This window comes from Geotrypetes seraphini, chromosome 2, assembly GCF_902459505.1.
Source record: "Geotrypetes seraphini chromosome 2, aGeoSer1.1, whole genome shotgun sequence".
NCBI lineage: Eukaryota > Metazoa > Chordata > Amphibia > Gymnophiona > Dermophiidae > Geotrypetes > Geotrypetes seraphini.
In genome coordinates this window covers 467,616,524-467,640,794 of record NC_047085.1, presented here as the reverse complement: position 1 = coordinate 467,640,794, position 24,271 = coordinate 467,616,524, and the positions used below count along the sequence as shown (strand labels likewise).

General features: G+C 43.7%; 1 protein-coding gene across 6 annotated transcripts in view; it reads left to right on the top strand.

The window, feature by feature from the left end:
• The window catches only part of RBM33 (RNA binding motif protein 33), a 406,831-nt gene that overhangs the window by 345,130 nt on the left and 37,430 nt on the right, over positions 1-24,271 (top strand). The window contains exon 19 of one of the 6 annotated variants that reach the window (XM_033931620.1): positions 9,949-13,046. The exons of the other annotated variants lie outside the window; for them this stretch is intronic. Coding sequence (XP_033787511.1) covers positions 9,949-10,033 — 85 coding nt within the window. The 3' untranslated portion in view covers positions 10,034-13,046. Of the gene's footprint in view, positions 1-9,948; positions 13,047-24,271 lie in introns of those variants that run through there. 6 annotated transcript variants of the gene reach the window in all.

Genomic DNA, 24,271 nt, shown 5'->3' with positions numbered 1-24,271 from the left:
AAGGGATTCGGGTACACCCTTACTTAGACGACTGGTTGATCCGCGCCTCGTCCAGACAGGAGAGTTTGTCGGTAACTCAGAGAGTGATCTCTCTCCTTCAGTCGTTGGGGTGGATTGTCAACTTTCCCAAGAGTTTTCTGTCCCCGTCGCAGTCGTTGGTGCATCTGGGGGTGCGGTTCGACACAGCTCTGGGGAAAGTGTTTCTACCCCGAGACCGGGGGGAGAAATTTCAGGCTCAGATTCGCCTACTTCTCGGGTCGGCCAGACCTCGAGTTTGGGATTATGTACAGGTTCTGGGCTCCATGGTGGCGACTCTGGAGGTGGTCCCCTGGGCGCGGAGCCACATGAGGCCCTTACAACAGTCTCTGCTCTCTCGCTGGTCCCCAGCTTCTCTGAACTACAATGTGCGTCTCCAATGGAGTCTTCGAACAGCTCGCAGCATGCACTGGTGGCTCCAAGAGTTGCATCTTTGGAGGGGCATGCCGTTGGCCACGCCGGACTGGGTGGTAGTTACAACGGATGCCAGTCTGCGGGGCTGGGGGGCCCAGTGCCTGCAAACGTCAGTGCAGGGGATGTGGTCCTTCCAGGAGGCTCAGTGGCCCATCAATTTGCTGGAATTAAGAGCGATCAGGCTGGCGCTGCGGGCTTTTCAGTCACTGATTCAGGACAAGCCGACCAGGATCTTTTCGGACAGTGTCACGGCGGTCGCATATGTCAATCGTCAGGGGGGCACCCGGAGTCCGCAGTTGGCCGAAGAGGCAAGAAGTTTGTTTCGATGGGCAGAGGGGCATGTTCCGCTTCTGTCGGCGGCACACATTGCAGGTCACGAAAACGTGCAAGCGGACTTCCTCAGCAGAAATCTTCTAGATCCGGGCGAGTGGGAGTTGTCTGCTCGAGCGTTCGGCCTGCTAGTCCATCGTTGGGGGTTGCCAGACATGGATCTCATGGCCTCATCCCGCAATGCGAAGTTGCCTCGGTTCTTCAGCAGACGCAAGGAAAAGGGATCGGAGGGGGTGGACGCGTTAGCTCTCCCATGGCCTCCAAATTCCCTTCTGTATGTGTTCCCGCCTTGGCCCATGATAGGTCGGGTGTTACAACGCATCTCTCGCTTTCGCGGCAGAGTGATCCTGGTGGCTCCGGATTGGCCGCGTCGGCCATGGTACGCAGATCTGATTCAGCTTTCTGTAGGCGATCGGGTAACGTTCCCGGTAACTCCGGACTTACTAACTCAGGGTCCAATATTGATGGAAGATCCGGCCCGCTTTGGTCTTACGGCCTGGCTATTGAGCGGTCAAGGCTAACAAAGAAGGGCTATTCAGAACGGGTGATTTCCACCCTGCTTAAAGCTAAGAAAATTTCGACTTCAGCCTCCTATGCGAGAGTCTGGAGGATTTTTGATGCATGGTGCGGACGACAAGGAATTGCGCCCTTCCATGCATCTCTGCCGGCTATTCTTGCTTTTCTGCAGGAGGGCGTAGAGAAAGGGTTAGCCTATAACTCTTTAAAGGTTCAGGTGGCGGCCATTGCCTGTTACAGGGGCCGGGTGGCTCGCTCGACGCTCGCTTCACAGCCGGATGTGGTCCGTTTCCTCAAGGGGGTTCACCATATCCGGCCGCCGGTAAAGCGGATTTGTCCAACATGGAACCTTAAACTCGTCCTTGAGAAGTTGCAGGGGGCACCTTTTGAGCCCCTGTCAGCGGCCACTTTAAAAGATGTCACGCTGAAAACAGTGTTTTTGGTGGCGATGGCTTCAGCAAGGCGTGTATCGGAACTACAGGCGCTTTCTTGCAGAGAACCCTTTTTACGTTTTTCGGAAACTGGGGTGTCGGTGCGTACGGTGCCGTCCTTCCTGCCTAAGGTTATTTCTTCCTTTCATGTGAACCAGAGTTTGTTCCTCCCATCCTTCCGGAAGGAGGATTGGGGAAAACGATTTTTGTCTTTGCGTCTACTGGATGTACGGCGTATGCTTCTCCATTATTTGGGGGTGACGAATGATTTTCGTAGGTTGGACCATCTCTTTGTGTTGTTCGCGGGTAAAAACAAGGGGATGGTGGCGTCTAAAGCGTCCATTGCGCGTTGGGTCAAGGAAACTATTGATTCGGCTTATGTGTTGACAGGGAAGAAAGTACCGGAGCACCTTCATGCTCATTCCACTCGGGCTTTGGCTACGTCTTGGGCGGAGTCCGGGGGGATGTCTTTAGAGGAAATTTGCCGGGCGGCCACTTGGTCGTCGGGAAATACCTTTTCAAAGCATTACCGTTTAGACGTAGCGGCCCGTTCGGAGGCAAGTTTTGGCGCTGCAGTGCTGGCAGAGGCGGCATTGGCGTCCCACCCGGTTTGAGTTTGCTTTGCTACATCCCACTAGTCTCTGGATTCATCTGCTGCTTTGCTATGGAAGGTAAAATTATGGTCTTACCTGTTAATTTTCTTTCCTTTAGAAGCAGCAGATGAATCCAGAGCCCCTCCCCAAGTGCACTGTTTGTGTGTAGGGTATTTGGTTTATTTGTTTAGTTGGGCTATGGTTGGTAAGTGTATTATTTCATTGCTGAGGGGCACATTTTCTACTGGAATGAAGTTTTGTGGCTGCTCATTCTCCTTTCGGGATGCTTGGGCAAAGTGCATAACTGAATCAACAGGAGGAACACCAGGCTTTAAGGCCAACTGTTAATCAGTTCTCTATCTCCACCTGCTGGTCGATGTGAGCTATACCCACTAGTCTCTGGATTCATCTGCTGCTTCTAAAGGAAAGAAAATTAACAGGTAAGACCATAATTTTACCTTCGTTGCTTTCAAAATTCCTTTCCCTTTTCATTCGTATCTACTCTGGGACATGACTGGTTTCAACTGCTCATTTGGTCTGCTGCTCCATATTGGTGCATTTGCCAATAGTCTTCTTATTTGATTCTTGAATCTTTTTGGCATCTCCATCACCTATATTTAGATTCACCTGCCTCTAGGAGGTTGTTTATTATTTTCTCAGCTTCCATACATATAGATTTTCTCGGAATACTCCTTTTATCTCTAATAGAGCAGGAAGTTCCACTATTCATTTTTTCTATTATGTTCTTTCCCTTACCTCCATGCGCTCTTATTGGACAGTAGATCTAGGTTTTTGCGAGGCAATTCAGATTTTTCTGAGTTCTTGGAACCCAACTATCCCTACATCCCTTTACTAAAGCTAGGACGTCCCACATGTGAGAATATGCTGCCTGCTTGTCTAAGGATAAAGCACAATTACTTACCATAACAGGTGTTATCCTGGGACAACAGGCAGATATTCTCACAACCTGCCCACTTCCCCTAGTTGGCTTCTTTGCTTGGACATAGAGCTGACAACTTTACTTGCTGGCATTGGGCGGGAAGGCACTCGCAGATGCATGGGGTGGGCAGTCTAAAAGCTTGCTAAAGCTTAAAGTGGTACTACACTTTTCACTATCCGTACCGAGACTCTGTGGATGATGTCACCCACGTGTGAGAATATCTGCTTGCTGTCCCAGGATAACACCTGTTACGATAAGTAACCAATGAACATTATTCTGCAGTGCTGTATAACCCAACCTCAATTCAATCATAGGCCAAAAACTTCCTATGACTCAATCTAATTCAAATAATTCTCAATCTTATCACCAGTCTTATGTCATAACTTAAATCTTCAATATATCCACACATATTTGGATTATAGAAAGTATAGCACTTATCTAATGTGTATCAAAAACACATCACTTATTTTGTATGTATGTTGACTTTGTCCAAACCTTCAGCCATGTAGCTTTCTCAAAACCATATCCTCTATTGATAGAACCAGTGGCTATTACCTGTACAATTGTAGATATTTATTTATTTAATTAATTTTCTATCCCTTTTTTCACAACTAACTCAGAACAGGTTACAGATAAACATACATAATATACAGACAACAGTTTACAATTTGTTGGACTTATTATACAATGTTTACTGCCTGCGTGATATATACAGAGTGATATGCTGATGGTGACTAGGGCTTATTTTCAGGGGTAGGGCTTATATTAAGACCTACCCTGGAAATCATGCTAGGGCTTATTTTTGGGGAAACACAGTAGGTAACTGAGTGGGTGATTTCAACTACCCCAATATTAACTGGGTGAATGTAACATCAGAGCATGTTAGGCAGATAAAATTCCATGATGCTTTATGGAGCAGCTAGTCCAGGACCCAACAAGAGATGAAGCAATTCTAGATCTAATTTTTATTGGAGCACATGAATTGGTGCTGGAGCCACTTGATAACAGTGATTATAACATGAGCAGATTTAACATAATCCCTGGAATAAGCTTGCATAGGAAATCCAATTGAACAGCACTTAACTTTAAAAAAGATGACTATGATAATATGAGGAGAATGATAAAAAAGAAACTTACCCCCTCTTCTATTAAACTGCGCTAGCAGTTTGTAGTGCAGAGAGCTGCGCTGAATGGCCCGCGCTGCTCCCGACGCTCATAGGAACTCTGAGCGTCGGGAGCAATGCGGGCCATTCAGGGTCACTCACTGCGCTAAAAACTGCTAGTGCAGTTTAATAGAAGAGGGCCTTAGAGGTACAGCTGCAGAGGTCAAAAATATGCATTTAGTCAGGCATAGATGTTGTTCAAAAATACCATGCTGAGATATATTCCGTGTTTTAAAAAAGCAGGAAGGCAGACCAAAAGGCATCCAGCATAGTTAACGAGTGAGGTAATGGAAGCTATTAGAGCTAAAAGAGAATCCTTCAGAAAGTGGAAGAAGGTATATTAAAAGTAACAAGCTGGGAAGAGAATCAGTTGGATCACTAGACAATTGAGGGATAAAAGTGGCTCTCAGGAAAGACATGGCCATAGTGGAGAGATTAAATTAATTCTTTACCTTGATCTTCATGGAGGAAGATGTGGGGGAGTTGCCAGTGCCAGAAATGGAATTCATTTCTGATGAATCGGAGAAACTCAAACAAATCTCTGTGATACTGGATGATGTAATGGGTAAGTTTCACAAACTGAACAGTCTCAAATCACCTAGACCAGATAATATACATCCCAGAGTGATGATAGAATTGAAAAATGAACTTGCAGAGCTAGTAGTAAATTTGTAATTTTTTTCTATAATCCAGCATAATACCAGAAGTCTGGAGGGTGGCCAACATGTTGGCGATTGTTAAAAAGGGTTCCAGAAGTGATACGGGAAATTATAGACCAGTGAGTCTGACGTCGGTGCTGGGCAAAATGGAAGAGACTATTATAAAGAGCAAAATGACAGAACATATATGTAAGCATTTATTTATGAGAGAAAGCCAACATGGATTTAGTCAAGGGAAATCTTGCCTCACCAATCTACTGCATTTCTTTGAAGGTGGTGAATGAACATGTGGATAAAGGTGAATCAGTTGATATTGTGTATTTGGATTTTCAAAAGGAATTGACAAAGTACCTCATGAAAGCTTCTGAGGAAATTAGAAAGACATGAGATAGTAGTAATGTTCTATTATGAATTAAGAACTGGTTGGAAGACAGAAAGCAGAGAGTAGGTTTAAATGGTCAATATTCTGAATGCAGAAGAATAAATAATGGGGTTCCCCAGGCGTCTGTGCTGGAACTGCTGCTTTTTAATATATTTATGAAAGATCTAGAGATGAGGATAACTAGTGAGATAATTAAATTTGCTAATGACACAGTTGTTAAAAGTTGTTAAATTGCAAGAGGATTGTGAAAAATTGCAAGAGGACTTTGGGAGACTGGGCGTCAAAATGGCAGATGACATTTAATATGAGCAAGTGCAGTGATGCATGTGGGAAAGAGAAACCGAAACTTTAGCTACGTGATGCTGGGTTCTCTTTTAGGAGTTACTGCCCAGGAAAAGAATCTAGGTGTCATTGTTTATTTTTTCAATTTTCTGTACCATTCTCCCAGAGGAGCTCAGAAAGGTTTACATGAACTTATTCGGGTACTCAAGCATTTTCCCCTGCCTGTCCCAGCAGGCTCACAATCTATCTAATGTACCTGGGGCAATGGGGGGATTAAGTGACTTTCCCATGGTCACAAGGACCAGCATGGGTTTGAACCCACAATCCCAGGGTGCTGAGGCTGTAGCTTTAACCACTGCGCCACACTTGCCCCCTGTTGTTGAGGATACATTGAAACCCTCAGCTCAATGTGTGGCAGCTGCTAAGAAAACAAATAGAATGTTAGGAATTATCAGGAAAGGAATGGAAAACAAAGATGAAAATGTTATAGTGTCCTTGTATCGTTCTTATGGTATGGCCGCATCTCGAATAGTATGTGCAGTTCTGGTTGCCCTATCTCAAAAAAGATATAGCAGAATTAGAAAAGGTACAGAGAAGGGTGATGAAAATGATAAAAGGGATGGGACGACTTCCCTATGAGGAAAGGCTGAAGCAGCTAGGTCTCTTCAGCTTGGAGATGAGATGGCTCAGGTGTGATATGATAGAGGTCTATAAAGTTACAATTGGAGTGGAAAGGGTAGATGTGAATCACTTGGTCACTCCAAAAATACTAGAACTAGGGGGCATGCAATGAAACTACTAAGTAGTAGTCTTAAAACAAACTGGAGAAAATATTTCTTCACACGGTGTGTAATTAAACTCTGGAATTCGTTTCTGGAGAATGTGGTGAACTCAGTCAACTTACCGGGATTTAAAAAAGGTCTAGGTAATTTCCTAACAGAGAAATTCACAGGTCATTATTGAGATGGCTTGGGGGCATCTAGTGCTTATTCCTAGATAAGCAGCATAAAATCTGTTTACTGCTTGGGATCTAGCTAGGTACTTGGGACCTGGGTTGGCCATTGTTGGAAACAGGATACTGGGTTTGATTTAAAAATATAGGTCATTTGGAATTTGAATAAAGGATTTTGTAAAATTTATGCTAAAGTTAATGCTTTTTGCATTAAACAATGGGAAGCCAGTGATATTCCTTAAATAATAGAGAGATGTTTGTTTCATCTTTCATGCTGTCTCAATTGTTTTTCCTATCCATCTGATCTTCATTCTGGTATCTAACACTGCCATTTGGTTCCCCTAGGTGCCTTTACCTGCTCCTCCTCACCATGCTATCACCGTTGTCTTCTAGCTGATATGACAATTGCATGATGTTAATACAATAGGCAGATTTGAGTCAGATTTCTAGGTAGTGATGATAAGGTGCTGCAAATGCTGATGCAGCACATCAGTAGTAAACTGGCTCTAGTATAATAAAATGATAATGTGACTGCCACTGATTGGATCAACTCACCATTTCTCCAGCTATGTTCCATTGCTATATATGTATCACCCAAAATTTCATCAGACTCTTAGCTGTTTTCTTATAGTAAGGATGGGCATGACCAGAACCTAAAGCATACTCCTTTCTTGTTTTGAAAGAACGTCTTGTAACAGACTGCCAGCTGAATTCCTGCTGCAGATTTGTTTACAATCCCTTTGAAAGGACACTAGCAATGAGCAGTGCATTCTGAGATTTTTTTTTTTTTTTTGTATATAGGCCTTTGTAGCATTTTAAGTCAGCTTCAACACAGTACCGTATTTTCACGTAGATAACGCGCACCCGTGTAAAACGCGCACACGGGTATAGCGCGCGAAAAACACAAATCTATGTACAGAAATTTTTATATACCGCACACACCCATATACCGCGCATGCTGCCCGACTCTCTCGTCGCCGCCCGACTCTCCTTTCGCCCGCCCCGACTCTCCTCTGGCCACCCCGACTCTCCTTTCGCCCGCCCCGACTCTCCTCTCCCCCTTGAAGTCCTGTCCTCACCCTGAAAGCCTGATGCCCCCCCCCCCCCGACGTCCGATTCACCCCCCCCCCCCCGCAGGACCGCTCGCACCCCCACCGCGAAGGACCGCTCGCACGCACCCGCACCCCAAAGGACCGCTCGCACGCACTCGCACCCGCACCCTGAAGGACCGCTCGCACTCCCACAGGCTCGCACTCCCACAGGTGTCCTCCAGCTGCATTGCTACCACTAGGGGGTGGAATATTTTCAGTCGCTAAGGACAGGTATGTTCCCTGGAGTCCTGCAGAACTTGCCTGTCCCTCACAATTGAAAAATGTGACAGTAAAACAGCACCCTCTATTGGTGAGACTGTGGGTGGAGGACTCCTGCTCAGCTTAGAGGGAACAGTGCTCCCGACCCCCCCCCCCCCCCATCATGTAGAAGCTCCTACCGGTGTCCTGCTGCTTCCTCTTGGCGGTCCCGATTCCCCAACATGATCGGGATAAGAGGGAGCTCAAGCCCTCTTGCCCCCCCCCGACTCCCCGACACGATCGGGGTAAGAGGGAGCTCAAGCCCTCTTGCCCCAGCCAACCGCGGCACACCCGACACGATCGGGGCAAGAGGGAGCTCAAGCCCTCTTGCCCCCCCGACTCCCCGACACGAACGGGGCAAAAGGGAGCCCAAGCCCTCTTGCCCCGCCGACTCCCCAACGCCCCGACAATATCGGGCCAGGAGGGAGCCCAAGTCCTCCTGGCCCTGGCGACCCCCCCTCGCTAGTTCGGGCCAGGAGGGAGCCCAAACCCTCATGCCCTCGACGCAAACCCCCCCTCCCAATGACCGCCCCCCCAAGAACCTCCGACCGCCCCCCCAGCTGACCCGTGACCCCCCTGGCCGACCCCCACGACACCCCCACCCCCCTTCCCCGTACCTTTGTGTAGTTGGCCGGACAGACGGGAGCCAAACCCGCCTGTCCGGCAGGCAGCCAACAACGGAATGAGACCAGATTGGCCCATCCGTCCCAAAGCTCCGCCTACTGGTGGGGCCTAAGGCGCCTGGGCCAATCAGAATAGGCCCGGGAGCCTTAGGTCCCTCCTGGGGGCGGGGCCTTGGGCATATGGTCGGGTTGGGCCCATGTGCCTCAGGCCCCGCCCCCAGGTGGGACCTAAGGCTCCCGGGCCTATTCTGATTGGCCCAGGCGCCTTAGGCCCCACCAGTAGACGGAGCTTTAGGACGGATGGGCCAATCCGGCCTCATTCCGTCGTTGGCTGCCTGCCGGACAGGCGAGTTTGACTCCCGTTTGTCCGGCCAACTACACAAAGGTACGGGGAAGGGGGGTGGGGGTGTCGTGGGGGTCGGCCAGGGGGGTCGCGGGTCGGCTGGGGGGGCGGTCGGAGGTTCTTGGGGGGGCGGTCGTTGGGGGGAGGGGGGTTTGCGTCGAGGGCAGGAGGGCCTGGGATCCCTCCTGCCCGTAATGTAGTGCGGGGTGGGGGTAGGGGGTCTCCGTGGCCAGGAGGGTTTGGGCTCCCTCCTGGCCCGAACAACTAGCGGGGGGGGGGGGGGGGGTCGCCAGGGCCAGGAGGACTTGGGCTCCCTCCTGGCCCGATATTGTTGGGGAGTCGGCGAGGCAAGAGGGCTTGGGCTCCCTTTTGCCCCGATCGTGTCAGGGAGTCGGGGGGGCAAGAGGGCTTGAGCTCCCTCTTGCCCCGATCGTGTCGGGTGTGCCGCGGTTGGCTGGGGCAAGAGGGCTTGAGCTCCCTCTTGCCCCGATCGTGTCGGGTGTCGGGACCGCCAAGAGGAAGCAGCAGGACACCGGTAGGAGCTTCTACATGATGGGGGGGGCGGGTCGGGAGGCTGTGGGGGTGCAGGTGCGGGTGGGAGTGCGTGCGAGTGGTCCTTCGGGGTGGGGGTGCGTGCGAACGGTCCTTCGGGGTGGGGTGCGAGCGGTCCTGTGGGGGGTGAATCGGACGTCGGGGGGAACTATGTAAAAAAAATTTTGTACAACGCGCTCACGCGAATAACGTGCGAGGGTATGCGCGGTACGTAAAAACCACGTATAACGCGCGCGTTATATGCGAGAAAATACGGTAGTTCTTATTTTGTATGTATTTTTGGGATTTGAGAAATAGATAAATAGTACTGGCTAGCAACTTGTAATGATATGCTATTTAGGAGCTAAACTCAAGTTTTTCTTTTTTTGAATTGGCTGTGACAGGAAGCTGGAATCTAAAACATGGGGAGAATATCCAGAAATAGCTGAGAGAAAGAAACCTAACGTTGTTGTGAGGATCAGTTGTTAGCCAAAGACCTGAAGATTTTTTTTCTGGCACAGACATAGAGCAGCAAGAAACAAGAGAGGACTTGCTGAATGCAGCTGGGTTAATCAATTTCATCATATTGCTTTAACAAATTTGCTTTAATTTTGAATTTTTACTGTACTAAGGTACATAATTTGTTTCTTGTAAAACGCTAAATGCAAGTAATAATAATACTATAGAAATCAAATGTTACCAACTTGATTTGTAATTCTAATTTCTTTGTAAAAATATATTTTAAATGCAATACAGTCATTTAATTTTCCATGAGCTGATTCTAAAATCAATTGCGTTTGAGCTTCACATTAACTTACTAAAATTATTTTAGATGCAAATGAATTGCAGTTCAGAATTGAGAGAAAATTAAATGTTAACTGTATTGTAGTTCCTTCCCTTTTAGAGCCTAAGTACTCTCTTGATTTTTTTAAGATACACTACCAAACCCCAGCAAATATTATGATTTCACTAAGCTGTTTAAATCTGATATTGGCAAAGAAAATGTGGCATAACACATTGCAAAGACAAAGAAAGATGGAACAAGGTTCATGTTTACTTGAGAATTAAAATGGAAATATTGGGAAGGCAGATTTCAAAGCAGTTTACTCAGGTGAATTTGCATTCTGAAACTTGATCTCAAGAGTTGTTAAAAATACAGTATTGCAGGGCTCTGAATGTACATAGTTATAACTACATTAAAAGAGAATATTTCTTTAGGTATGTTGAAGTCAGGGAAAAACTGCATTTACTTGGCAGTTTCAAAAGTATACATGCTATCTTATTTCTCATTGACTACCAACACAGTGGCAATTGTGAAGTAGTAGGGCACATTCAGTATACATACTTTGTTAGCTTATTTTCAAAATACCTGGGTAGTTTCACTCTGAAAATTAGCTATATAGTGCCAAATACTTTACAGTAATGTTGGCTGTTCACCAGATTACTCCCCAGAGTTCAAGGTCAGTGATTCGCAACCCTGTCCTAAAGAATCCCAGCCTTTCCCTTAGGACAAATTTGGTTTTCAGGAGACCTTTAACAAGTATTTATGGGCTTGAGCAGTGTATACAGCCTCTGTTGCATACAAATTTATTTCATACACATCCATTTATTGTGGATATCCTAGAAATCTGACTCGCTTAGATCTCCCCTAGGACAGATTTGGGAATTGCGACAACAGTATTTACCAAGTAACCTGAGCACATTGAATGAGACTTATTTGTATTTATTACAGTGGGCCCACCAGCCTACATGATTTATGGTGTATTTGCAATTAATCGTAGTAGTAATAGTTTTCTAGAAATAGCATTGGCCAATATTTTCTATGTAGATTTAGAACTATCTGTAAACAAAGTTTGTTGCTAAAACAAGAGTGTATTTCAAACTATCAGATGTCTAAAATTTGTTACTGTTTATGCCAGGGGTCTCAAAGTCCCTCCTTGAGGGCCGCAATCCAGTTGGGTTTTCAGGATTTCCCCAATGAATATGCATGAGATCTATGTGCATGCACTGCTTTCAGTGCATATTCATTGGGGAAATCCTGAAAGCCCGACTGGATTGCGGCCCTCAAGGAGGGACTTTGAGATCCCAGGTTTTAGAAACATTTTGTAAGATGAATGAATTAACAATTTCTAGGACTTCGTCCTTTGAAATTTCAAATGGTTTAAAACGGATTTTGATTCTACAAGGGTGACAACATATAGCAGTAGTGTAGTTCATTGCAGTACATTAAATGTAACTGCCTGGGATTAGTCAAAGGATAAACTAGGTAGTAGAAAAAAATCAGAAGTAGTCATTTGAATATGAGATTGTATTTTTGTTTGAATTAGCAAGAATTTTTTTTTCCAGGAAACCCAAATGGCACTTGTGGCCATTATGTATACGGTAGTTATAGTTTTACTGATACTGTTGTTTCTCATCAGAACTGCTGTTGAAATATAGCAAAGCAGAAAATACTTTGAATATTGTATAGCACAGAAAACGTATAGAACCAGAATAATATACATGAAAAGGTTTAAATTAATACAAGTCTGGAACTTGAGCAATGCGGCTTTAATAATTGGCATTATTCCAGCAAGTTTCAAACAAGTGCTAATTCAACCCTTTTTAAGGTATGTGTTTTTTTTCTTTTTTGTTTTCTTTATTGCTGTTAATTTATTGCTGTTAATGACAGTATGATACCCCCCCCCCAAAAAAAAAAAAAAAAAGTTTGCTTACCACTGCCGGTATAAACAAAGTTTGGAAGGTAATTAACCATTTATATCCTGCCATTTATGTCCTGACCATTCTAGGATTATCATTCAAAAAAGGTTTGATCTACCAGTCATATTGACTGTTTTTGCTGCAGTTTTTCTGCTTGGATTGTAAATACTGGCTGAAAATGTTGGACTCACCCCCTTGAAAGTGTTTCTCTTAATAAATTGTAAACATTTTATTAAGCATACTATCAGAATATAATATAGCCACTGCCTTGGAAAAAGACTAAATTTAGATTCAAACTTGGACATCTGACCACACGGTAAAAACCTAGTCATGGTTACTCGTATATAAACATTTATTCTTATGAAACATAATAGTTCAACTATTAGAAAGTTCTGTGATATAGTCCAGCTCACAAGTTCTATATTCACTTGGACAAGTAAAAATGACCTTCATTAGTATCATGTTTTTGTATATTGTCTAAAAGGCTAGACTTTGTATTATTTTTTTTAATTATTGAATTTTTTTTCGTATATGTGGGAAGTTCCATCATGTCTTCAGCCTTTGTTCTGGTTCATGTTTAAAGAAGCCTTCCTATATACAAAAGGGCATACTGAAAATGCATAATTGAAAGACCGTTGTTCAGTTGTATATCTTTTGAAATGCCATGAACTGTAGGATCATTATTAATTCCTTTAGTTATTTTGAACTTGTTTATATGTCTGATATGTATGTATTTTTTAAGGAATGTCTTGTCTGTTTTGTTTATTTCTTGAACTGTTTCATAAAGGTTTTATGTATTCACCTTGCTATGTCTGGTGCACTGTTTATTATAGCCTTAAGGAAGCAATTCTTGCAATTTTAACTGGTGTTAGCACATTTAAAAAAAAAAAAAATATATATATATATATATATATTCCTTAATTATATTTTGCTTTGCATTGGCTAGTATAGCAAACAATAAATCTTAAAAAACAGGTGTTCTTACAAAAAGAAGAAATATATTTTTTTAATGTAATCAAGCTTGGGTCGAAGTTTTAAACATTTGTCTTTTTTGTAGTCTTGGTAACGGCTCTGTTGTTTCTTTGGAAAGATTAGATAGAAACAGCTGACATCTCATTGCTTGTACAATGAGTAAACTTTTGATCTCATTGCTTGTACAATTAGTAAAGAAATGGTTTACTTGAAACAAGTAACTGAGGAAATAAGTGACACTTTAAATGATAGCAGCTCCTATACATTTGAGTGCAGAAATTTAAGTATCCTTGATAAAATAGTATATTTCATTGAATCCCTACATGAACAAAAGCTGACAAATAGTACAAAGAAAACACATCTTAACTTTAGTGCAATATGTGTGTCATTCTGGACAATAGGGTATTCTCCCTATGCTTGTGAGCCTTGCAAAAGGAATCTATTCCAGGTTTTCAACTCCTACTCCTTCTACCGAGGGCTCTGCTGCCCCTTTCAGTTTTTCCTTTTGTATGTGAGCCAGAAAGTGTCTTTCTGATCTTCTCTGTAGATTTCTTTATTATTTTCAGTATTTTTTTGTGATTTTTGTTGTTATCGGTGCACCAGAGCTCCCCAGTGTAGGGGAGAACTTTGCAGGGTATGCAGGGGGGTTTTTGACCAAGGGGAAGATCCCACTGTATGTTGGCTTTTCAAGCCTTCGGCACTAATAAGCAGGGACTGTCTCTTAAATAATGTTATACAGTGCTGCATATGCCTTTCAGTGCTATAGAAATGTTAAATAGTAGTAGCAGAGAAGGCTCCTTGTGGGAGTTAAACTACCAGCAGGCTCCTTCCTCTCATTGGTCTATCCTCAGTGGAGTCAGAGCGCAGCCCATGTCCTTTCCATGGCATCCTCCTATGAGTGTTTGTCACAGAGCACTGGGATGCTCCTGAGGGCTCTTTAAAGGGAGCCAAAACAATGTCTAGGCTATATCCTGTGGCACAGGAGTGTCAACAGATGTTCGTTCAGCTAAAGATGGATTCCTTGGTAGTTCGAGTAACCAAGCACACGTCCTTGCCAAGTGAGAGAGATGTAGTATTATAGGATATGTAGGATTGCAGAGTGGATGTCATCCTAAAATCAAGTTTCAAGTTTATTAGGTTTTTACATACCGCCAGTCAAACAGTTTTATAATCGGATACTCAAGCATTTTCTCTATCTGTGCCGGTGGGCTCACAATCTATCTAACGTATGGCAGTTCAAAGCTTTGGCTTTAGGAATCAAAGCAGCTGCAGCAACCTCATTTGTGGCACGTGCTTGTAATACCAAGATACCCTGACAAAGGGCAAGCCTTTGCCCCAGCTTATGCTAGCAGGGGTAGATTATGTGGCCTACAGTGACAACTTTTGCTTTGATGCTCTAGCATTTAGCTGTGTTAACTGAGGACTCCTCCTTTATTTCACTAATCATTTATTTCTTTATTCATGTACACATTTTAGCTCCTGCTATTCCCACTCTATCGGGAAGGATTTTTTTGAATATACAACATTGTGCCATCCTTCTTATTGGGTTCATATTTTGTTGAAGTACTTATCTTTCTACAGCATCATAAGAGTCATGAGTAAAGTCTCTGCTTATTCCATTGTGCCTGCAGAATGCTCTGGATCAGGAAATGGGGGGGGAGGGGGGAAGATTCCACCTCCAAGGCTACCCTCAACAGACTCTCTTTCATAGGACAGATGTTCAGAAAGGGTTTGGATGTTCTGATGGCCAGCATTGCAGATCACCGACCCAAATCTCTGCCTGACAGCAGACCACAAGCCTGTAGAGGTTCTGGGCGGTCTAACATTCATAATTCTAGGCGCTTTTGACAGTACTCGGGAAGAAACTCTGCTCAGATCATGGGAGAGATTCATAGGACCTAGGCAAAACTAAGCCTCCAATTCTCATTCCACTTCAACCTCCAAGTAAACTCAATGACACCAGGGCTGAAGCCTTCCCTCTGAGAATAGACTGAAGGCTTTCAGCATGTGGCGATCTGGGCACAGATTTTGTCAGACCGCTGAGTGCTGGAGATCATTCGGAGAGAGTACAAGCTCAAGTTCGCCCATCCCTAAACAGACTGGTTTATGGACTTCTTGGTGGAGTGTTCAGAAAAGACAAACAGAGTCTTAGCAACAGTACAGAGACTTTTTAGAAATTCAGGCCTTAGAACCAGTGCTGAACGGGCTTGGGCAGATACTCCATATACTTCACAGTACCCAAGAGAGGCTCAGAACATTGGAAATCCATCTTAGATCTCTCACATGTTAATGAAGATCTGAAGGTTCCATGATTTTGCATGGAGACAATGCAGTCAGTAAGTGCAGCAGTAGCTCCGGGGGTATTTCTAGCTTCCCTAGACTTGATGGAAGCCTACCTGCACATTCCCATGTTTCAGGAACACAGGAGTTCCTGAGATTCCATGTGCTGGAGAGATGTCAATTCTCGATGCTCCATTTTGATCTGACAACAGCACCCTGCACATTCACCAAGGTGATGCTGGTGTGCTATCACATCTTTGCAGGGCAGGATTGCAAGTGCATCCATGCATGGGTGACTGACTGATCAGAGCTCCATCGTTCTCAGAAGGAGAACAGGCAATGGCTCGTGGTCCAGGTCTTATAGAGCCTAGGCTGGATTGTAAATTTTTGAAAGAGCCAACTGGCTCTGTCCCAGTCGCTTGAATACCTGGGAACCAGTGGAAGGCTGTGTCTAACTTCCAGAGGCACGAAGGTAGAAGTTTTGCACTCAAATTTAGGACATGATGGTTAACGAGCTCCGTCAGCATGGCGCTACTTCCCAAGTGCTAGGCTCATGCGTCCTCGGTGGTCCCCACAATTAAACTCCCTTTAGATGACACTCCTGTGGTCTCCAGATTCCTGCAGCAGTATGAGTTGGTGGCTTCGTCCACAGTTGTTATTACAGTGCATGCCCCTCAGAGTAGCTCCATGGGTGATTCTTACAATGAATGCCAGCTAGGGAAAGTGGCCAGTTGCCAAGAGAAAGTGGTCTATCAACAGACTGAAGCTTCAGGCTATTTGTTGGCATTACAGAAATTGGAGAAGATTCTGAAAGGACAGGCTATTTGAGTCTTCTCAGACAATGCAATAGTGCATTATGTCAATCACCAATGTGGCACCTAACGTGTGTAGCTGAATTTGGAGGCCCTCTTATTGTTCCAGTGGGCAGAAATACACCTACAAGCCAGAGGTTATAGTAAGAGCGGATAGCATAGATGGTTTTAAGAAAGGTTTGGACAATTTCCTGGAGGAAAAATCTATAGTCTGTTATTGAGAAATACATGGGGGAAGCCACTGCTTACCCTGGATTGGTAGCATGGAATATTGCTACTCCTTGGGTTTTGGCCAGGTACTAGTGACCTGTATTGGCCACCGTGAGAACGGGCTACTGGACTTAATGGACCATTGGTCTGACCCAGTAAGGCTATTCTTATGTTCTTAAGCAATTTCTGTGATATATTAGCGAGATTGGACAAGGTCCAGGCTGATTACCTCAGCAGGCAGACCTTAGACCCAGGAGAATAGACATTGTCTACAGCAGCGTTCCAATCCATCGTTCATCACTGGGGCTGCTCACCATTCGATCTGATGACTACAGTGAGGATCAAGAAGTCGGACCATTTTTTCAGTCGAAGATCCAGGCTCGGAGATACAGGTCTGGACATCCTAGTCCAGCCTTGACCAAAGAACAAACTCTTGTACATATTTGCTCCATGGCCCATGTTAGGACAAATATTCCACAGAATAGCAAACTACTGAGGGACAGTGGTCCTTGTGGCTCTGGATTGGCTGCGCAGGCCATGGTATACAAATCTTCAGAGGAGCAAAAGTCTCAGACTGTAGGTTCAGCCCAATCATCTTTCTCAGGGACCAGTGGTCATAGAAGATCCTGATTGCTTTGGTTTTATGCATGGTTCTTGAGTGTGTGGCATTAGAGCCCAAAGGATATTCGGAGGTAGTCATTGCTACTCTCCTCAGAGCCAAGAAGCCTATGATGATCTCTGCTTATGCTAAGGCACTGGTACACAACAGAAAAAGTAGATCTTTTTAGTGCCCAAATCTCTGTGGTGCTGGCTTTCCTCCAAGCAGATCGCGACAAAGATCTTGTAGTGGCATTGCTCAGGGTCCAAATGGCAGGCCTTTCTCATTTCAGAGCCTAAGAAAACAAGTCTCCTGTGGCTTCTCATCCAGACATAGCTACATTCCTAAAAGGGGCACTAAAACTCAGACCACTGGTAAAGCAGCTGTTTCTGTTATAGAACCTTAACGTGTTCTGCATGACCTCAGTCAGACTTTGTGTGGGCCTGTTCACGAGGTATCCGTGATGGATCATATCATCAAGACCATTCTCATGGCCATTATGTCAGTGAGAAGAGTCTTGGAGCTGCAGGCGCTGTCGTGCAGGGAACCCTTCCTCAAAAGCGGGAGTTTCCTAATGCATGGCCCCTTCCTTTTTGCTAAAGTTTGTTTTGGCATTTCATGTCAAATCAAGAAAAAAATTACCAGCGTTCCAGGTCACACAAGGTGATAGAAGGTCAAAGAAAATGGATCAGACTCTGAGAAAGCTGGTGAGGAGAGTCATCTTGCAATATCTAGAGATTACTAATGAGTTCTGACTGTCTGACCATCTCCTTTGTGCTCACCAGTCAGGCTCTATGCGGTAGATTGGCATCCAAGATGGATTTGCATAGCCATCTCATCAGCATATATTGTCTGTGGCAAGCAATCGCCAGTCTCCTTGAAAGCACATTCGATAAGAAGCGTGGCTTCTTTGTAGGCAGAAACTCGAGCGATTTTACCCGAGAAGATTTCTAGGGCAGCAACCTGGTCCACACTGCATACGTTTTCCAAGTTCTATAGAGTGGACATGGCAGCACAGGAGGATACCATATTTAGGTCCTCAGTGTTATGAGCAGATGCAAAAGTTCCACTCTAGATTCCTGGGACTGATTTTGTATGTCCCTACTGTCCAAAATGACACACCTATTGCACTAGAAAAAGAGATTAGGTTCTTACCTTCCAATATCTTTTCTAGTAGATAGGTATGCCTCATCCTTTCAGCTAATTCTCCACCTGCCTACTCTCTTAATCAGACAGTTCAAGTCAAAACTGAGGTTTTGGTATCAGTCAGCCCTTAAGGGTATGAAGAATAATGTATTGCTATAGCACATTGGGCAATGTTTGAACTCTATAAATGTTTCAGATTGATATGGTTATTCTGAAGTTTGGATTGTTCCATTGCAATATTTAACATGTTTGTTATACTTTTCAGAGCAGAACAGCATTGTATTTTGGGGAGTCTCGCCGTACCCCTCCTCCTTATGTGTATCTATATAGAGCTATCTCCTGCTTTGGTACAAACTGAAGGGGGCAGCAGAGCCATCAGTAGAAGGAAGAGTTGAAAACCTGGAGTGAATTCCTTCTGCATGGCTTGTGAGAATGGGGAGAATACCATATTGTCCACCTATCTACTAGAAAAGATATTAGCAAGGTGAAAACCTAATCTCTTTATACTGTTTATTTGCTGATTTTAACAGAGTAAAAATAATAATAAAGTGAATATAGCAGGTACAAAAAGTTAGACAATTTATTAGTACTTTTTTTTTTTAATTGTTAGTAAGGTGCAAAAGGTTTGACTCCTTAAGCCTTCAGTTAGGTGATGCCTTTTCCATTGTGATTCTTCTAAATTCTGTTTTGAGAAGTTTTGTTCTGTCTATTTTTAGTAGCCATGGGTGCCTTTTTAAATAGCGTTTGAGTATTTGAAAATTGAAATAATTTGTTCTTACAAAGCAAGGGAAATCTATAAAAGTCTCTATAAATACTTTAAGCTACATAGAAATTTCAACTATCGGAAACATTGTTAAGAAATGGAAGTTACATGGGACTGTTATAGTCAAGACAACTTTGAGAAGACCAAGAAAAATCGCTGATAGAATTGCCTGAGAACAGGCCAGATCTGTAAAACAGAACTCGGATAACATGATGAAAAGTTTATTTGATTATGGTCCACAATGCAGTGTTAAATACATAGCAGTGAACTGTAAGGGAGAGTTATAATAATAATAACTTTATTTTTCTATACCACCATAGTCAAACTGACTTCTAGGCGGTTCACATAGAAAGAAGGCTGGACAATCAGTGAATTACACAATGCAAGAAGAAGGGAGTTACATGATGATTAGGGAAGCATAGGGAAGGAATACATGAGAGAAAAAAGTTACATAATACATTGGGGTTATAAGGGGAAAGAATACCTGAGAGAGGTCATCTGATTAGGCAAGGAATTTGTCAAATAGAGCGGTTTTAATTGATTTTCGGAATGTGTTGTAGGTCTGTCTGGCTTTATTTATGTGGTTTCCCAGCCAGGATTGCTGTCTGTATGCTTGGAACATGAAGGTTCTGTCTAGGAAGGATTTGTATTTGCAGCCTGTGATCTTTGGGTATGCAAAGATGTTTTTGTTTCTGGTTGTACGTGTGGGGTTGTGCAGAGTGAAGTGTGTTTGCAGGTAGGAAGGTGCTAGGCCCCAGACTTGTTTGTAACAGATACATGCAAATTTGAACAGTATTTGCGCCTCCATTGGTAGCAGTGTAATTTTTTGTAATAGGGGCTGATGTGGTCTTTTTTCCTCAGTCCGAAGATCAAGCGAACTGCAGTGTTTTGCACTAATCTTAATTTTTGTACTGTTTTTTTTGGGATACCCAGGTAGGCGATGTTGCAGTAATCTAGGGTAGATAGGATCAGCGATTGCAACAGTAGTCTAAAGGATGTTGTCATAATGAATCCTTTTCTATGATCCCGTCAAAAAAAAACAACAAAAAAACTGACCATCTGAAGTATACAAAAGAAAACCTTGATAAGTCTGAAACTTTTTGGAATAAACTACTTTGGATTGTTAAAATAAAATTTGAACTGTTGAGCTATAACCATATAAGATAAATTTGGAGAAAGAGTAAAGCATTTAAATTCAAGATTTTGTCAACTAAAAAGCACAAGAATTGGTTCATTATGCTTTAGGGTTGTGTGGTAACCAGTGGCACAGGAAATATTTTATGGGTGGAAGGAAGAATGCGTTTAGCTAAATATCAACATATTCTAGAACAGGCTTGTCCACCTTTTTCTTTCTGGGGTCACATTTTATATTTTATAACGTTCCATTGGCCAAAACATGCACTGGTATATTTTGCTGCATGTTTTGTCAAAATAGTGGCAAAATATGATGGTGCACCATCCTCCCCAGCTTTTACCCAGTCTTGCTGTAGCTAATGTCCCCCCCCCCCTTGCCTTCACCCTGTTTCTCTCACTCATATAAACCAGATCTGGCCAGCGTGCAGTAGGTTGAATAAGCCTGGTCTAGAAGCCAAAGTCCCATTTTCAGTAAATAAGCTGATGCTCAGAAGAGGCTGAATATTTCAACAAGGCAACAGTCTGAAACATACATCAAAATCAATCATGAAGTACTCAAGAGGAAAGAAAGTTGAAGGTTTCAAATGGTCTTCACAGACCCCAGACTTGCATATTATGAGGAGAGCAGAAACATAAAATGCCTACAAGAAAACACATTTCTGAGTTCAGAGTTCTGAATGGGAAAAAGAAAAAAAATTCAAAATGCTAAGACAGAGATTTTTAGCAGTGTACATGATAAGTTTAAAAATTATTCCTGCCAAGGAAAGTGTTACAAAGTACTCTAGACCAGTGGTTTCCAAACCTGTCCTGGAGGACCCCCGAGCCAGTTGGGTTTTCAGGATAGCCCTAATGAATATGCATGGAGCAGATTTGCATGCCTGGCCATCTTCATTATATGTAGATCTCTCTCATGCATATTCATTAGGGCTATCCTGAAAACCTGACTGGCCTGGGGGTCCTCCAGGACAGGGTTGGGAACCACTGGTCTAGACCAGTGTTCTTCAACTGCCAGTCTGTGGACCGGTGCAGGTCCACAGAAATTTCCTGCCAGTCCACGGGGCCGGCATGTGCATTTGGCCCAAGACAGTGTTCTTCAACCGCCGGTCCACGGTGCGATCGATGTGGTGTTATCTTCGGGCCGGCTCCCCTCTTCCTTACTGCCGCAGTGCACAAAGCTGCGGGCAGCGGCTCCTACGCTCATTTTGTTACAACATCAGAGGGAAGACTTCCAAATGAGATGAGGAGCCACTCCCTACGGCTGTGTGCACTGAAGCAGTAAAGAATAGGAGAGCTGGCCCGAAGATAACACCGGGGGGCGGCATAAAACAGCCAGGCGGGAGCAAGCCAAAAGGTAAGGCACAGCATGGAGCATACACAGCATGTGTATAATGAAAAACAAAGACCCTGCTTAAATAGTATCCTAGGCTAGCTTTCAACTGCCCTATTTTCTAATCTGATATTTTACATGGAGAATAAATCATATATCACAATCATTAATTAACTGATTAACTAAGTTAGGCAAAATTGTCTGATTCAGTGTGTCTGATAGAGCTTTTGTTAAAATTGCCTCCTTTTCCCTGTAAACAGTTATAGGGAAGGTAGAAGTACATAAGAACATAAGAATACTGCTGCTGGGTCAGACGGGTAGTCCATCATGCCCAGTATTCCACTCCCACGGCAGCCCTTAGGTCAAAGACCAGTGCCCTAACTGAGACTAGCCTTATCTGCATACGTTCTGGTTCAGCAGGAACTTGTCTAACTTTGTCTTGAATCCCTGGAGGGTGTTTTCCCCTATAACAGCCTCCAGAAGAGCATTCCAGTTTTCTACCACTCTCAGGGTGAAGAAGATCTTCCTTACGTTCATACGGAATCTATCCCCTTTCAACTTTAGAGTGCCCTCTCGTTCTCCCTACCTTGGAAAGAGAGAACAACCTGTCTTTATCTACTAAGTCTATTCTCTTCATTATCTTGAATGTTTCAATCATGTTCCTGCTCAGTCTCCTCTTTTCAAGGGAGAAGAGGTCCAGTTTTCCTAATCTCTCATTGTACGACAACTCCTCCAGCTCTTCTCTGGACCCTTTTGAGTAGTACCGTGTCCTTCTTTATGTATGCGACCAGTGCTCCTTGGAACATACACTAGCATTTCAGGTTGCTTTCTATGACAGAATTTAGGCCACTGTTGTATAGTGCTTGCTCTTACAAGCACATTAGAACTCAATTGAAAACTCATCTTTTTTCAAAATATTTAGCGAACTAATTTAAATCATCCTTAGATTATGTTATTTTTAATCTTTTGTTCACTTCATTGAACTTACGGTTATGTGGTTATAAGTACGATGTTATGTTATATGGGGGCTTACCATGGCCCGGTACAGCAGCATGATAACCTTCTCCGATCTGTTCGTGATCCCCTTTTTAATCATTCCTAGCATTCTGTTTGCCCTTTTTGCCACCACCGCACATTGCGCGGATGGCTTCATTGACTTGTCAACCAGTACTTTCAAGTCTCTTTCCTGGGAGGTCTCTCTGAGTACTGCACCAGACATCCTGTATTCATGTATAAGATTTTTGTTACCGACATGCATCACCTTAGACTTATCCACGTTAAATCTCATTTGCCCTGTCGTGGCCCATTTCTCAAGTGAGTTTATGTCATGTTGCAGGTTTTCACATTCCTCCTGTGTCTTCACTACTCTGAATAACTTCGTATCATCTGCAGATTTAATCACCTCGCTCGTCGTACCAATTTCCAGGTCATTTATAAATATGTTGAAGAACACGGGTCCAAGCACCGAACCCTGCGGCACTCCACTCGTGATGCTTTTCCAGTCTTGAGTATTGTCCATTTACCCCCACTCTCTGTTTCCTATTCGCCAACCAGTTTTTAATCCACGTGAGTATTTCACCCTCGATTCCATGGCTCGCAATTTTTCAAAGTAGTCATTCACGCGGGACCTTGTTGAACGCCTTCTGAAAATCCAGATATACAATGTCGACCTGGTCACCATTATCTATCTGCCTGTTTACTCCCTCAAAGAAGTGCAGCAAGTTTATCAAGCAAGATCTTCATTTGCTGAAGCCGTACTGGCTGGTGCTCATCAGATTGTGTCCGTCAAGGTGATCAGTGATGCAGTCCTTTATCAGCGCTTCTACCATCTTTCCCGGTACCTAGGTCAGACTCACCGGTCTGTAGTTTCCCGGATCTCCCTTCGAACCTTTCTTGAAGATTGACATAACATTCGCCACTTTCCAATCTTCCAGTATCCTTCCTGATTTGATCGACAGATTGGCTATTAGTTGGAGTAGTTCAGCTATAGCCTCTTTCAGTTCCTTGATTACCCTCGGATGGATGCCATCCGGTCCCGGGGATTTATTGTTTTTAAGCCTATCAATCTGCCTGCATACCTCTTCTAGACTGACCGTCAACCCTATCAGTTTCCCATCTTCGTTTACTGCGTGTAGCCAGTCAGTTCCCGGTATGTTGTGTATGTCCTCTTCGGTAAATACAGACGCAAAAAATGTGTTCAGTTTGTCGGCGATGGCTTTGTCCTCCTTTAGCACTCCCTTTATTCCAAAGTCATCCAGCAGCCCCACCGCTTCCTTCGTGGGTCGTTTCCCCTTAATATATTGAAAGAACAGCTTGAAGTTTTTTGCCTCCTTAGCTATTTTTTCCTCGTCTCTTTTGTCCCCTCTTACCGCCTTATTGGCAACTGCTTTGATGTTGTTTATGCTTTTTCCAGTTTTAATCCGTTTTTGACCTTTCCATTATAGCTGGTCATGTACTATTTGTCTTTAATTAGAGAAAGAGAAATCTAATTAAAAAAACAAACATGGAGGGAAACAACAAAGATAGGGGGAATGATTTTATTTTCAATTTAGTGATTGAAATGTGTCAATTTTGAGAATTTTTATCTGCTGTCTATTTTGCACTGTTCAGGAAGAAATGCATTTGTTTCTTTTTCTCTGGGGTTGTACTGCATGCAGAGTCTTGCATCGTAGGGTTTCTTTGTATATAGGTATATTAGTACTTTTAGTTTTTGGTCCCGTATTTGCATAGGGGTTATCTTTCTGGTAGGAATGAATGTTGAGAAGCATACAGTGTGCTTTGTGTA